This window comes from Narcine bancroftii, chromosome 6, assembly GCF_036971445.1.
Source record: "Narcine bancroftii isolate sNarBan1 chromosome 6, sNarBan1.hap1, whole genome shotgun sequence".
Classification (NCBI taxonomy): domain Eukaryota; kingdom Metazoa; phylum Chordata; class Chondrichthyes; order Torpediniformes; family Narcinidae; genus Narcine; species Narcine bancroftii.
This window is the reverse complement of record NC_091474.1, coordinates 135594350-135609118: the sequence shown is the minus strand read 5'-3', so window position 1 is coordinate 135609118 and position 14769 is coordinate 135594350. Positions and strand designations below refer to the sequence as shown.

General features: G+C 43.4%; 1 protein-coding gene across 3 annotated transcripts in view; it reads left to right on the top strand.

The window, feature by feature from the left end:
• The window catches only part of col9a1b (collagen, type IX, alpha 1b), a 159330-nt gene extending 144844 nt beyond the window's left edge, over window positions 1-14486 (top strand). For all 3 annotated transcript variants that reach the window (XM_069886151.1, XM_069886153.1, XM_069886152.1), the window contains 3 exons: window positions 1812-2000; window positions 2453-2530; window positions 13314-14486. In XM_069886151.1, the coding sequence (XP_069742252.1) occupies window positions 1812-2000; window positions 2453-2530; window positions 13314-13498 (452 nt within the window). In that variant the 3' untranslated portion in view covers window positions 13499-14486. The remainder of the gene's footprint in view (window positions 1-1811; window positions 2001-2452; window positions 2531-13313) is intronic.
• Window positions 14487-14769: the final 283 nt, after the last annotated feature.

Here is a 14769-nt window from a genome sequence, read left to right as displayed (position 1 = left end):
TTCCTCACTGCACACTACAATTACATATCTATTTCTATTCATTTGGACATTGTAATCTCTGAGCCTCTGAGTATTACTTAATTGGAGCAAATAAATTTATGTTTAAATTGTTAAGATTAAAGTTTCCAATAGCTGGAGGGTCTAGTCTAGGAAGTGAGGAGTCATTCTGATCTTGAGCACAGAGAAGTAAGTTCAAGGTTTGTGAATATTTGGAATTCTCTAATTGAAATTTCTGTGGATCCTTCATAATTGAGCTCATTAAACAATGATAAACAGAGATAATTCCGTTTTTGTAATGAGAGCTTTATTTTGTCGGGTAATAGATAAACATGTAAATTGACAGATAAACAAATTTTGGATGTGGCTTTATGCTTTAAAGCAGGCATTCTCAACAAGGACCCTCTTGGGGGCCACAGCACATTTCAGCCTTGTTTTCTTTTTACCTCGCGTAACATAAATATTTTAAACATTTTATTATGTAGTCGGTAGGAGAAAAGTATGGAAGAAACCAAAACATGACTGCTTCACAGGGAAGGGAGCCCTTAAACTTTGAGTAGGATCTAGAGGGTCCATAGCCAAAAAAGGTTGAGAATGTCTGCTTTTAAGAGTGAAAATAGGATTCACTTTTATTGGACAGTGATGCCATTAGTGAGACAGCAAGTTACTGGACCTAACAGGCAGGTCAGCCCAATCAGGTCAAGCATTGAGAAAAGGGTGACGAGGGTAAGTGGAAGGATTTTAAACTGGTAATAAGGGAGAAAGGGAGTTGTGATTATTTTTAATCAAATTAAAATGAAAAAAGTGGACTAATCATGAATACCACAAAGCCAGGACACTAAAATCAGAAAATTAAATGATGTGAAGCCACGGGAGAGGAAATAGAAATATTAGTAAAACATAGACAAGAAGGCAAATAACTTTGGGAGAAAATGGAATGGTAGTTTTCATTGAGAAATAATCAAGACAAGAAAGACTGAAAATGTGCATCTTATAAAGTCCATGAGAAAACAAGGAAAATTATGGAGTGTAATGATTAAAGATGTTATAATTCAAAAATGGAGAAAGAATATAATGAGAGGCTAGAAAATAGTTGATCTTTAATGGGTAAAATGAAGGAATAAAAAGGATTTAAGACTAAGGTGAGATCAGATAGGCCTCATTTGGTACTAATATTTCTCATTTTCGCAAATACAACTTCTGCAGTAGAATTATAGAAATTTATTGAAACCATTGGGCCCATGGTGTCTGCACTAGCCAAAATGGACTGAAGGTGCAGGCTATCATTCTTCAAGTGGCTCACTGCAATTTGAGTTTTACTTTCTTTTCAATGTTTCTTTTAAGTTCTTTATTGAATTTATTACCGTTTGTTGCTGCCTCAGCAATTCTCACTGAATTCAACAAGATGTTCTCATAGTTTACATGCTTGCTATTATAATGTTTCAAGTTCAGAAAAGCTTCAATATTTAACAGTTATATTGTAAACCATTGAGATTCAAAATCAAAGCAGAGGAAATTTTAAACACTTTCTTGAAGAGATAATGGAATTTTGCCTAATCGATGAAGAAAATAAAGGAATAGAATTATTGGCTGAAAGTATTAAATAAAGGATGGGACGGTGAGAGGGAAATCCTGTGAGGAGCAAACACCAGCAGGATAAGTTTAACTGAATGACTTAACTCCAGTGTTTTATGTTCTAATTTCTATATTACAAAAAAGTTGCACTATGGTGTCAGTCATGCACAGCAAAAATTAATTTTACCTTGTTATATCAATGACATTGTGTAACTGGCTCATCTGGTCTCCCTTTATAGAACACCTGGCTCATTTGGCTGCCAGCCTGAGGCGACCTGAATCTGGTATCATGGGTTTGCCCGGACATCCTGGACTGCCTGGACCCCCAGGTCCTTCTGGGGACAATGGCCTTCCAGGTCAACCAGGACCTCGTGGACTCAATGGACTCAAAGGGCCACCTGGTATAATTGGTTACAAAGGACAAAAAGGTAATCCTCCAGCAAAACAGCCAAAATACATAAAATACACGGCAGTGTGGTGTTTGCACATAAAATACATTGACCTTAAAACAAAACCTGAAAGATAAGGTGGCAATAGTGAGTCAACTAATTTAATATATGTAATATAAGTATTCTTACATATTTTGTCTTTGCCAAATCCTTCTTATGAATTCTTTTTAACATATACATTGAATGCCAAATTTGTCAAGTTTCTTTGTGTAATTGCAAACTTTTGGACCTTGATTTCACAGGTTCCCGTCCCTTTTTCAAAGCTAAATTGATTGCACTTAATTTCATTGATGAAAAAAGAAATTGAATGATGGCAATAGAGCTATGTCAAAAATAGATATACTTTTTAATATTTAATAATTTAAATATTATTTACAATAGTAATTTCCTTATATGTTCTATACCATTAACTAACATGAATTTCTGTGCAGGTGAACAAGGTGATAGGGGCAATAGAGGACTACCAGGAAGAGGACCCACAGGGTTTCACGGGCAACAAGGTTTACCAGGTATGAGCAAATAGGCTACGGTCAGTGGCTTCGTCTTACTTTTTTGTTGTTTTGCAAACTTTTGAGGATGACTTTTTGTGATTATTTTTGACCTGACTTTTTAATAAGCTATGTATCTATTTTCTTCATCTACTTTTCAAAATATTATGCAATCCTGGAAATAATTTTTAAAAAAGCATTAAAATATCTCAATCAGTAATTTTCATTAAAGGATCAGCATCTTCAGGTGGCACCACAAAGTCAAGACTCCTCACCAAATTGACTGCCACTTGTTATTCATACCAGATTTGCCCACCTGAGGATAAAATATGCAGTTCTTTTTTCTCTGTACAGAACAAAAGATGGAGCTGGTTCATCCAACTGAACCAGATGAATATTCCATTGCTTGGTGACCTGACCCAAGTTCGATGGTCATCTGACAATGACTGGTTTGGGTCAAGCTCCATGTAATTTTGGTTCTGGTCAGGTTGGGAAGTTGTCCCAAGTCAAGATTTTATCCAGGTTTGGGAGATTTGCTTAGTATTAATACATGTGTCTTTTGTCCCCATAGCAATATCCAGAAACAGTTATAACTCTACAGATATTTATCACCTTTAAATGCAGTATTGATGTAATGCAACAGTTTTCTCCTTGGACTTTTTTAGATGAATCCTAGAGTAGACCAGAGAGTGTTTTAGTGGTTGAGGAGGAAGGGGAGGAGGACAAGTTTGGGGATAATAATAGAAGTCCCTTGCAATTCAAGTGAGGTAGTTGGTCTAAACTGGCCATGTCTATATAAGGAACCAGCCAATTTCTGGATGCAGCGAGCCTCCGAAAGAATTGAAACCACATTAATTGCAAAGTGAAGAAATGGCTGACATTCTCTTGCTATTCAGCAGAATTTCCATAAACATAAAATAAGACATAATTGACAGGACAACAGCTATCAAGCTCTTGAACTACCCATCGTACCTTAATTCTAAGCAAAAAATACTCCAAAACCACTAAAGATCTGTCTGTACTACTGAAATATCTTTTTCTTTGTATTAAATGCAATTGTGAATATTTATTTATATATCCTTTGATATTTATTATCTCTTTTTATGTCTTGGTATTTGTGGTAACTTAAGTTGTAGTTGGTATGATGAACCATCAATTACTCGGTAGACCATTATAGAGAATCCAATAAGCTTTTAATCACTTAAGAACAAAGGCACCTCCATACTGTTCGACTGACCTGCACTGAGGAAGGGGGCTGAGGAACAGTCACTTTTATACAGAAGCTTGTGGGGAGGGGCCACAGGTACAATCAGCAAATGCATGTGCCTGACCAGACAATTATATGCGACAGTGGTTTACCACATTCACCCTTGTTTTAAAAAAGAGACCTGAGGGGTGAAGTGGGACTTACAAAGTTACAGATTCACAAATTCAGTCTATCTGGTGGTCTGGTCATTTACTGAGACCATCGTAGTATCATTTGCAGCTGCGGTGGAGCAGCGGGGTCCTGGACTGTATCAGGTACCTGTATATAGTCATCAATGTTGTGCAGGTGGGTAAACGCCATGCCTGGTGTATCCTCCCTCAAAGCGGAGGCAGGGTCCCAGGGGTCGGGTGCATCATGTGTTTACAATGGTGAGGGGAGTGTGAGGTGATCGGCAGCGGTCTCCAGGCCCTCTGAGGGAACCAAGTCCCTGACAGAAATGGTGTCCTCGTGCCCATCCAGATGTGCCAAGTAGACATATTAGGGGTTAGCATTGGAGGAGGTGGACCCTTTTGACTAGTGGGTCAGTCTTGTGGTTCCTCACATACTACCGGAGTAGGATGGGCCCTGGGGACATCAGCCATGCCAGTAGTGTGGTCCCTGTTGCAGATTTCATGGGGAAGGAAAACACAAGTTCATGTGGTATGTCATTAGTGGCAGTACACAGCAGGGACCTGATAGAAGGGCTTCTGGGAAGCCATTTCACGGCAATGGTTTGCAGTCGGGGGTGAGGGTGGTGAATAGCAATGGTCAGGGTTGGGGGAATTTTAAGTGTGGAGTGCCCGCAGGTTGTGTGTTGGTGGATGTGTACAGCGGGGGGTTGATTAGATAATTTCTGGTTATGTATGGTGAGGGGTGGATAGGGCTCATCAAACTCTATTGTCGCACTTTTAAGTGACACTGAAAATCAAGTCCCAATAGTACAGCAGTGTAGAGCTGCGACATTAACATCAGTCTAAAGTCTTTATATGCAGTATCCTGCACCATTAAAGTCACTACACAGAAGCCCCAGACGTCCACTGTATACGACTTGGATGACAAGGATACCTTCTGGTTCACCAGCAGTACTGTGAGGGAGAGGCACCACACTGTGTCCAGGTGTATAAAGCTCTTCATGCTCCCACTGTTGAATAAGCAACTCATCATGTGGCTGTTTACCTTGATATCCATCATCGACCTGGCAAGCGAGTGTGGGCTGTCCTGGTTGAGTCTGATGGAGGCCAGAGTCAGGTCGCTGCACATCGCTGTTGCAGAAGATGGTGGTGTCCAAGATGGCAGACCCCAGGGTACGCATGCAGGGTTGCTGGATCCCAAAGATGGTGGTTTCTGCAGCCTGCATGTGCTGCAGCTGGGTCCCAAAGATGCCGCCCAAATGGCAACCTCCACGGATTGTACATAGCACAGCTGGCCCCGGGTGATGGTAGTGTTGAGGAAGATGGCCCCCATGATCTGCACGTGGCACTGCTAGGAAGGGGTTTGGACTTGCACACTTTGGCATAGTGGCCCTTCTTCCAGCAGCTGGAGCAAGTTGAATTCTTCACTGGGCAACGTTTCCTCTGATGCTTGCCCAGGCCAAAGAAATAGCACTTTGAGCATTCCTGGAGCACCGCAGCTATGGCTGGGCTGTTACTAGAGCCAGCTGAAAGCATCAGGAGGCTTTCATGGAGCACAGCAGCAGTAGTTGGGTCGTTAGTGGAGCGGGGTGGGGGGGTGGGGGTGGGAGGTGCATCCAAAGATGGTGGTGCTCAGGGTAACTATGGAATGGCCATGTTCTCAGTCAAGTAGGTCTCCATATTCTGGAGGGCCACCTCCAGCATGCCTGTCTGGAAGAGTCTGGAAAAACAACCAACTGAAAAACCTCACAAAGATAAGCGTATACAGAGCCGTTGTCATACCCACACTCCTGTTCGGTTCCGAATCATGGGTCCTCTACCGGCACCACCTACGGCTCCTAGAACGCTTCCACCAGCGTTGTCTCCACTCCATCCTCAACATCCATTGGAGCGCTTACACCCCTAACGTCGAAGTACTCGAGATGGCAGAGGTCGACAGCATCGAGTCCACGCTGCTGAAGATCCAGCTGCGCTGGATGGGTCACGTCTCCAGAATGGAGGACCATCGCCTTCCCAAGATCGTGTTATATGGCGAGCTCTCCACTGGCCACTGTGACAGAGGTGCACCAAAGAAAAGGTACAAGGACTGCCTAAAGAAATCTCTTGGTGCCTGCCACATTGACCACCGCCAGTGGGCTGATAACGCCTCAAACCATGCATCTTGGCGCCTCACAGTTTGGCGGGCAGCAACCTCCTTTGAAGAAGACCGCAGAGCCCACCTCACTGACAAAAGGCAAAGGAGGAAAAACCCAACACCCAACCCCAACCAACCAATTTTCCCTTGCAACCGCTGCAATCGTGTCTGCCTGTCCCGCATCGGACTTGTCAGCCACAAACGAGCCTGCAGCTGACGTGGACTTTTTACCCCCTCCATAAATCTTCGTCCGCGAAGCCAAGCCAAAGAGAAAGAGAAGAGGTCTCCATATTCTGGAGGGCCACCTCCAGCATGCCTGCAAGCTCGACTTCTCTCTGCGGACTGAGTTCCCCTTGCTCAAAGACTCTGTCGTATGTAGTTCGACCTAATCTCTGTGACATAGGTATCCCGGATGAGGTCCTCCGTATACTCCACGACAGATGCAGCCTTGCATTCACAGGTCCTGCCAAGTGTTCGCAGGGCCTGAATATATTTAGCGTTGGACTCACTGGGTCATTGTTTTCAGGCAACTAGGAGGTGTCTGGCATAGATGATGTTGATTCTATGCAGGTACTGTCCTTTGAGAATGTCCATGGCTTCCTGGTACGTTGTGACGTCCCTGATCATAGAGTACACCAGGGTGCCGACCCAAGAGTGCAGCACTTGCAGTTTGTCAGTCTCTGATCGCACAATGGTAGAGGAGGCCTGAAGGAATGCTTCAAAACAGCAGAGCCAGTGCTTAAAGTTGGTGGATGCCTCAGGCAATTGAAGGTTGATTTCCACCTTTTCTGGCTTGAAGATTTGCTCCATCAATTACTTGAAAGATTATTGTAAAGAAACTATTAGGCTTCTATTCACTTAAAAACAGAGGCATATCCATACTGTTCAACTGACCTGCACTGAGGAAGGGGGCTATCAAACAGTCACCTTTATACAGTAGCCTGTGGGGAGGGGCCACAGGTACAATTGACCAATAAGTGTGCCTGACCAGACAATTATACATAACAATGGTTTACCACATGGTATATCTCATGTATATGTCTGTAGCAAGTTAGAATTTTGGTGCATCTCTACATTGTACTTATGTATATGACAATAAACATTTGCATTGACACTTTTGACACAATGTAACCTAACTGATCCAGTTATATAATTGCTATGGCTACAAGAGAATGTCAGACTGTGTATTTTGCAGTAACCAATCCAAAAAATAATTAATTAATTATTTCCCAAAGCTTTCCTTCCAATGGCAAACTCAAACTTAGGAGTGTGATGGGAGTTGGCTGAATGAATGTAGCTCCAACAGTGGTTAAGAATCTTGATATCATCCTTGTCAGACAATCTTCATCCTGAAGTACCTTTTTTCAATAATCATTGCACTGTGGTGGCAGTTTACATCAAAAGAGGCTCAACATTTGTCAAGGTTTCTTAAGCCCTTTTAACACTGAAAAGCCACATTATTGCCATCTCTGGAAGCCGGGTTGCTCGTTCACACAGAACAGTAAAAAGCTGGATCCATGAGTCCTTTTACACAGCAAGCTGGTTTCCAAAAGCAAAAGAGGCAGAATGTGTAGCACAGCAGCGTCGGCACCTAGTGTGACATTGTGTTGAGAAAAGAATCAGATTTGGTGGGTCTGGACACAAGGGTTTGCAATCACAAGTAGTTTTTTTAAAACACACAATTATAGAAGTGTGTGGGAAAATGTTAACGGGAATAAAACACGCATACAATTTATAAGGGGGCATGGGAAATTGTTAAACAATACAGTAATTGTGTACTGTTTGACATTTTCCCCTGCTCCCTTATAAATTGTGTGCATGTGTGTGTTTATTCCCATTAACATTTTACCATGATCTTCAAAAAATTGTGTGTTAACAAAAGCTACATGTGATTGCAAACCCTGAGTCCAGACTCACCGACGTTCGCACACTATGCGCCTAGTAGAGTCCCCCCTGCTCTACTTGCTGTGCACCTAAGACTATGAACCTTTTCTTGACCTAACATCATGACATAATCTTCCCTTGCCATTTTGACCCGGCAACACAGGTCAACCATTTTAGATAGATTCCACATCGATATGCTCCACCACTGAGAGTACCTACCTTGGTGGATCAAAGACGGGTAAGTTTAGACTTCCCAATCTGCCTTTGATGCTTTCACCCTGCACTTAAAAGGTGGATAAAACCTGGCTTTCAAGAGCTGTGTAAAAGGGGCTAGTGAAAATATCTGGAAAACCTGCACCTTCTGCCATTTAAAGGACAATTTTAAAAAAACGTGCACATGAGAAAAACAACACCCACATGTTTGCCTCAAATACAAAGTTGCTCCTAACTTCTGATCTTCCCTAACTAAAACCTTGTTCAGTACCTGGCTGGAATATGATCTCATATTCCCACTAATCATTGTGAACACGATGCTGAAATGAATGGTGTCAGGGCCACTTGAAAAATTTGGGAGTTGCTTCTCTAACCTTTGTGTGATGTGGCATCACTAGAAGTGTAGCATTTTAATGATCATTCTTGATTGCTCGAGGAAGAGCAGATGAAATGGATTGTTAGATTTGCATTCTTGAACAACTTGTTGAACAATTTTATCTGGGATCATGATGGCAACCGTCCAAGCTTCCCTGCCAATAGTCTGCACATCCACAGCAACACTTGGATATTGATTGCCTTTTGTGTGAAATGCAAGGGAAACTAAGACATTCACTAGGCACGTGCTGCACAGAATCAGATCCATGAATGTTGGCAGGGAACTGATTGCTGCTTCCTTGCGTGAAATAATGAGCTCCAAATACCAGACTCCATGTCAGCCTTTCAGACAGGTTTCATGCTACTGTGCTTGCCCTATCAAATTCATCAGAGAAGTCCTCAGGAATAGGAGGAATATCACTGGGAATGTAGACAATACCTTCTTCCTGCAGGCAATTCATGTCTGGTCGATCATTGTGCATTAACCCTTCAGCATTTAAAATGCCACCATCTGAATTGGTTGCTACTGTTTACTACGTTGCTTTCTTCTTGCTCAGGTAATGTCATCTAGCTGGCAGTGGGGTCTTGTTTTTTATGAAAGAAGAATGATGTCATGGCATCACTTAATGGCAAGCGATTCATGTGTTTTACAACATTGGCAACTTGTAAAGCAGAAAAGAGATATAGGATGAAGGATAGTGTGCTGAGAGGAGGAGGATTGATTAAGATCCTGCAATCATTTTTAGAGTTCTGTTGCTGGAGATTGGGGGTAACTAACATCTCTCTAACCTACTGACTGATTGAGATGAGCTTGCTCCCACTGCTCTGCTATTTCTTATGCTAGTTGTGTGCTATATACTTTTCTTTACAATGCGGAAGGACAATTTACAGCAGCATCTAAACTAGTGTGTCTTGAGCTAATTGGACAATTGGGGGTGGGGGAAGAACCCACTTTGTCACAGAGAGAATGTACAAGCACCACACAGAAAACATTGAAACTTAGGAGTGAAGTTCGGTAATTGGTGCTGTGAGCCAGCTGCACTGCCTGCAGCCACATCGTGCCAACCTGTATATAGTGCTGCTGCTCTGTACATAAGTGGCTGGTCCACCCACTGATAACTCAACCCCATGTAACTCATCCCCCTGTGACGTGGCCATAAAGGTCAACCTCCTTGCCCCCTTCCATTCAATGGAGCACATGGAGTTGGGCCAGCCAAAATCTAATGTGTATTTAAGCTTATTGTTCTTCACTTAGCCTTTGGAGTCCTTGATAATGCATATCAATTTAACACACATTAATTTTCCACACGGGATGGACAAGATGCTGAGACCCGATCGCCTCGACATCGATCCACAGATGTCTGGAGCTGCCGAACGGTACGAGCAGGGGATTTCCTGCTTCACAAACTTCCTCGAAGTCGCAGCGGACCTAGTGGACTTGGATGAAGAGAAACTCAAGATCCTGGAAGCTAGAGTTGGCCACCGAGCATACCTGGCGACCCAGAGCTGCATGACCTACCTAGAGGCCATGGCTGAGCTCTGCAACCTCTACAAACCCTGGGCGAACGAAGTGTATTCACAGTATTGACTGGCCTCGAGGAGACAGCAACTCAGTGAGTCCATAGATGAGTTCCTCCGAGTGCTGTACAACCTGGGGATAGACTGCTGAGGCACTGATACAGCCCCTGTGCCCGTAGCCCAGTGTGTGGAGGAGCTGGTCTGAGATGCCTGCATGGCTGGAGTGAGGTCTGACTACATTCGTCAGCATCTGCTCAAGGAGGACAAGCTGCCCCTGAAGAGAGCCTTTCAGCTTGCCAGGACTCTTGACTCGGCCCAATGCAATGCCAATGAGATCGCTGGTAAGAACAGAGCCTCCATGTGCAGACCGTGGCTGGTGCCATGTTGGGAGCCAGCATCATAGATGGCCTCCGCGAAGGTGAGCGCAACCCCACCGCTGCTGCCACCATGATCAGACACACGAGATGCCACTACTACGGCCAGCTGAAGCACCCCAGATGACTCTGTCCAGCTAAGGAGGTGACTTGCTCGGGGTATGGAAAGAAATATCTGTAAGTCATCCAAACCCTCCCGAGCGAGCAGCGCATCACTGATGTCACATGTAGCCCTGAACAGCTCGACCATGTGTGTGACCCGGGAGTCGCCAGCTTACCCAGCATCTCGTCCGCCTTCCTGGGTGAAGTCATCTCCACCTTCTGCTGCTTGGTGGATGTCCCTTCCTCCTTCCTCTGATGCGACTACCTGGTCAATATGAAGGCCGCCATCTTACTGGTCAGGCCTCCCCTCCAACAGCGATGACAACGACCCGATCCTGGCTTCCTTGACTTTGAATGTGCAGACCTCATCCAATCGCTCACTCAATGATAGAGATCGACGTAAACGGAAAAAAGACGAGCTGCCTATTCGACAGTGGGAACACAGAAAACTTTATCCATCCAGACACTGCCCGATAAAGCCTACCCCTTAGTAAGGTCCACAAGCTTCCCCTTATCGGCAGAAGCCCAGGTGGCATTCAACTAATCAAAGGAGACATCGCTAAAGCCACGATGCATGCTGTAGACGAATCCATCCCATTCCAGGTGGAGAACGATGCCTTCAACTTTGTACTGGCTGCCATTCTCAACCAGGTGAGCAGGCCAGTAGCATTTTTTTCCTGCACCCTCCATGGCCCTGAAACATGGCACTCCTCAATCGAGAAGGAGGCACAGGTGACCATTAAGGCCGTGCGCCACTGGCATCACGACCTGGCTGGGAAAAGATTTACCTTGCTGATGGACCAACAGGCCATCACCTTCATGTTTAGCACAAAACTGCAGGGTAAAATCAAAAATAGTAAAATCCTGAGGTGGAGAATCAAACTCTCCACCTATAACTATGATATCCTGTACCGGCCAGGCAAACTCAACAAGCCCCCCAGATGCCCTATCCCGGGTGATGTGCGTCAGCGTGCATCTCCACCTCCTCCAGTCCCTTCACGATGGCCTCTGCCACCCTGGAGTCACGAGGTTGTTCCACTTCATAAAAGCCTGGAACCTCCCATATTCCATTGAAGATGTCAGGTCCCTGACCAGACACTGTCAAGTCTGCGCGGAATGTAAGGCGCAGTTCTTCACCCCGACAAGGAACATCTCATCAAGGCTAAACAACCCTTCGAATGGCTGAGCATTGATTTCAAGGAACCCCTGCCCTCAACCAATAGGAATGTCTATTTCCACAATGTCATGGACGAGTTCTCCATATTCCCATTTGCTATTGCCTGTCCCGACTTGACCTCTGCCACAGTTATCAAGGCACCCCACAGCATATTCACCTTCTTTGGGTTCCTGGATTATACCCATAGCAATCGGGAGTCCTTGTTTGTGAGCGACTAGCTGCGGCAATACCTGATGGCTAGAAGCATAGCCACTAGTAGGACTACGAGCTATAACCCCAGGGAAAACAGCCAGGTGGAGTGAGAAAATGCCACCATTTAGAAGGCGAACCTCCTGGCCCTTGTCAAAAGGCCTGGTGGTATCTCATTGGCAAAAAGTCCTGCAAAAGGCAATCAATATCCCTTCTGCTACAAATATGACCCCTCATGAATGCATGATTTCCTTCCCCAGGAGGTCGGTGACTGGAACCACTCTGCCACCCTGGTTCTCATCTCTGGGACCCATCCTACTGAGGAAGCTCGCAAGGGGTCATAAGACTGACCTTTTGGTGGAACAGGTGCAGCTCCTGCACGCAAATCCACACTACGCATATGTCCAGTACCCTGTCAGCAATGAGGACACAGTCCCTATCCGGGACCTGGCGTGTGTCGGAGACACTCACCTACCCCCAGCCCCAACCACCACATACAGATACATAGGCCCCTACAGGGGCTTGGTACAGACTATCGACGCCCCCTGGACACCCACACCACATGCTCGGGACCCTCGCCCTGCAGAGCCAACCACCACGACTGCCCCCACAGTCATCCAGCCTTGCCCCCTGCCTCAAGACACCTGACCAGCAATGGAGCCAACCAGTACACCCCTGGTAGAGCTGCACAGGTCACAGAGGCAGAGGAAGCCACCTGACTGACTGAACCTCTAGGACTGGGTCTTTTTTTTTTAAAAGAGAGGGTGATTGTAGTGATATGTATATATGTATATACTGCTGCTGCTCTGTACATAAGTGGCTGGCCTGCCCACTGATGACTCGACCCCATTTAACCCCTCCCCATGTGACCTGGCCATAAAGGTCGACCTCCCTGCCCCCTTCCATTCATTTGAGCACATGGAGTTGGGCCAGCCAAAATCTAATGTGTATTAAAGCTTATTGTTCCTCACCCAGTCTTCAGAGTCATTGATAGTGTGTATCACAACCAAAACCAAAGATATATTTGTGAGTGTGCTTGGATGGTGTCAGGATTGGCTCACTTTAGTCAAGAACTGGATAGCATTCTGAAACTACTCTTTTCTCAGAGAATTATTGGACTAACTATCGGCTATTTTTATCTTTTGGTCTACTCAGCAATGCCTTATAGCTGATTTATTTGCATTAATATCTTACTTCATTAATAGCCTTGTATACTCACACTATTAATTTCAGTTTTGAATCTCTTAATTATTCTCAAATTCACAGCCTTGAGTGGAAAGAATTCCATCTCTTTCTGTGTTTCCAGATATTGCTATGAAATAACCCTCTTCTATTCCATGTCCCTTTGTTCTTTTTTGCTCCAACAGGGGATAAGTAGCATTAGATCAGCATCCAGAACAATATTGTGGATGGTAGACATCAATCTGTTTGTATTTGAACTAATGTTCTTCTTTGATATAGGAGAGCCAGGCAAGCAAAGCTTTGGTAGAGATGGCCTTGATGGAGAGAGAGGCCCACCTGGAAAGCCTGGACAGCCTGGTATTCCTGGTCCTCCTGGTCGTGCAGGACCTCCTGGTTACTGTGAGTTCTCTGCCTGCACACAAGCTTTACGAAGACCACCACCAGAAAATATAAAAGGACCATGAAATATTGATGTTTAACTCTTAAGAAGTGGAGCAGGTTGCTGAGAAAAAGTGAAGAACTGAACTCGTGTAGGCTTTAACTGGGAAATGGACCTTAATGTTTTATTTTGTAACACTATTTTGTTTTGAAAAATATATTTTACTTGACAATCTAATTCAAATTGAACTTAAAAGATGACCAAAGGAAAATGTAATTTCGATATGTTCCTGTTATTTTCCTTCCCTGAAGTGTTAGAGTCCCCATTATTCTCCAATAAATAACTTAAAATAAAAGATTGTGTTAATTATTACCTCAAATAAGATCTTCCATTTTACCTTGTAAAATTTAAAAAACAGAAATGAGGAAGCCAATTGATGAAGTTTCGCTGACTTGTTTTGTACAATATTGTCTACTAAACCTGTTAACAAGAAATCAAAGTTTCCTTTTGTACAGAAATAATTGTCAGAGACCATTCATGTTAAAACATGCCATAGAGGGTCCTTGTGTGCTGTAAATATCTGTAAATGTCTGGTTCTAGAATTATTCAAGGGGGAATCACCTTTTTCCTTCTTGTGTAACATAGTTTAATCAGCATGAGTGATGGATATTTCATCCAGCAACTTTGGTCTAGTGTACGTTTTTTAAAATTTCATTGTGCACCTTTTTGCTTTGAAAATTCTTCATTAAATTGGCATCATGATATTATCAAAAAGCTATTTCATTTTTGGAAACAAGAAAATTAACTAATTTTAAAAGAACTATATTATTTATTTTTCAGTCTAAAGAGGTGTTTGTCATTGCAGAAGAATATAATAAATGCACATTTCTTTGAATCGTGCATGTTTTTATATGAATGGTCAGTTCAAATACTGAGTAGCCTAATCAGTCAACACACTAATACCATTGTTGCATTTTCAGATTTTTTTCTTGATCAGAGATTTGCAGTGTACATGTCTTTGTGTTCTTTGTAAAAAGAAATTAACAAAATTATGGATTAAAAGGATCACACCATTTATTTGCAATAAGTGACTGATTTAAATAGTTAATCTTTGAATGTTTTACATTTAATTTTTTTCTATATTCTTATTTGTTATGATTCTCTTTTTTGGCTGAAAAAAAACAGGCAAAAATAGTGTTGGTTTTTGACAAATTTGCTGAGAAATTTATCTGTTCTATAATTAGAGCACAAATACAGTGTTGCAAAGTCACCTGCGTGGATTTGCTCTGGTGCAACAGAATCATGATTTTAGGTAGTGAATCTGGTTTCATTGCACAGATATGTTTTTACTGGGCA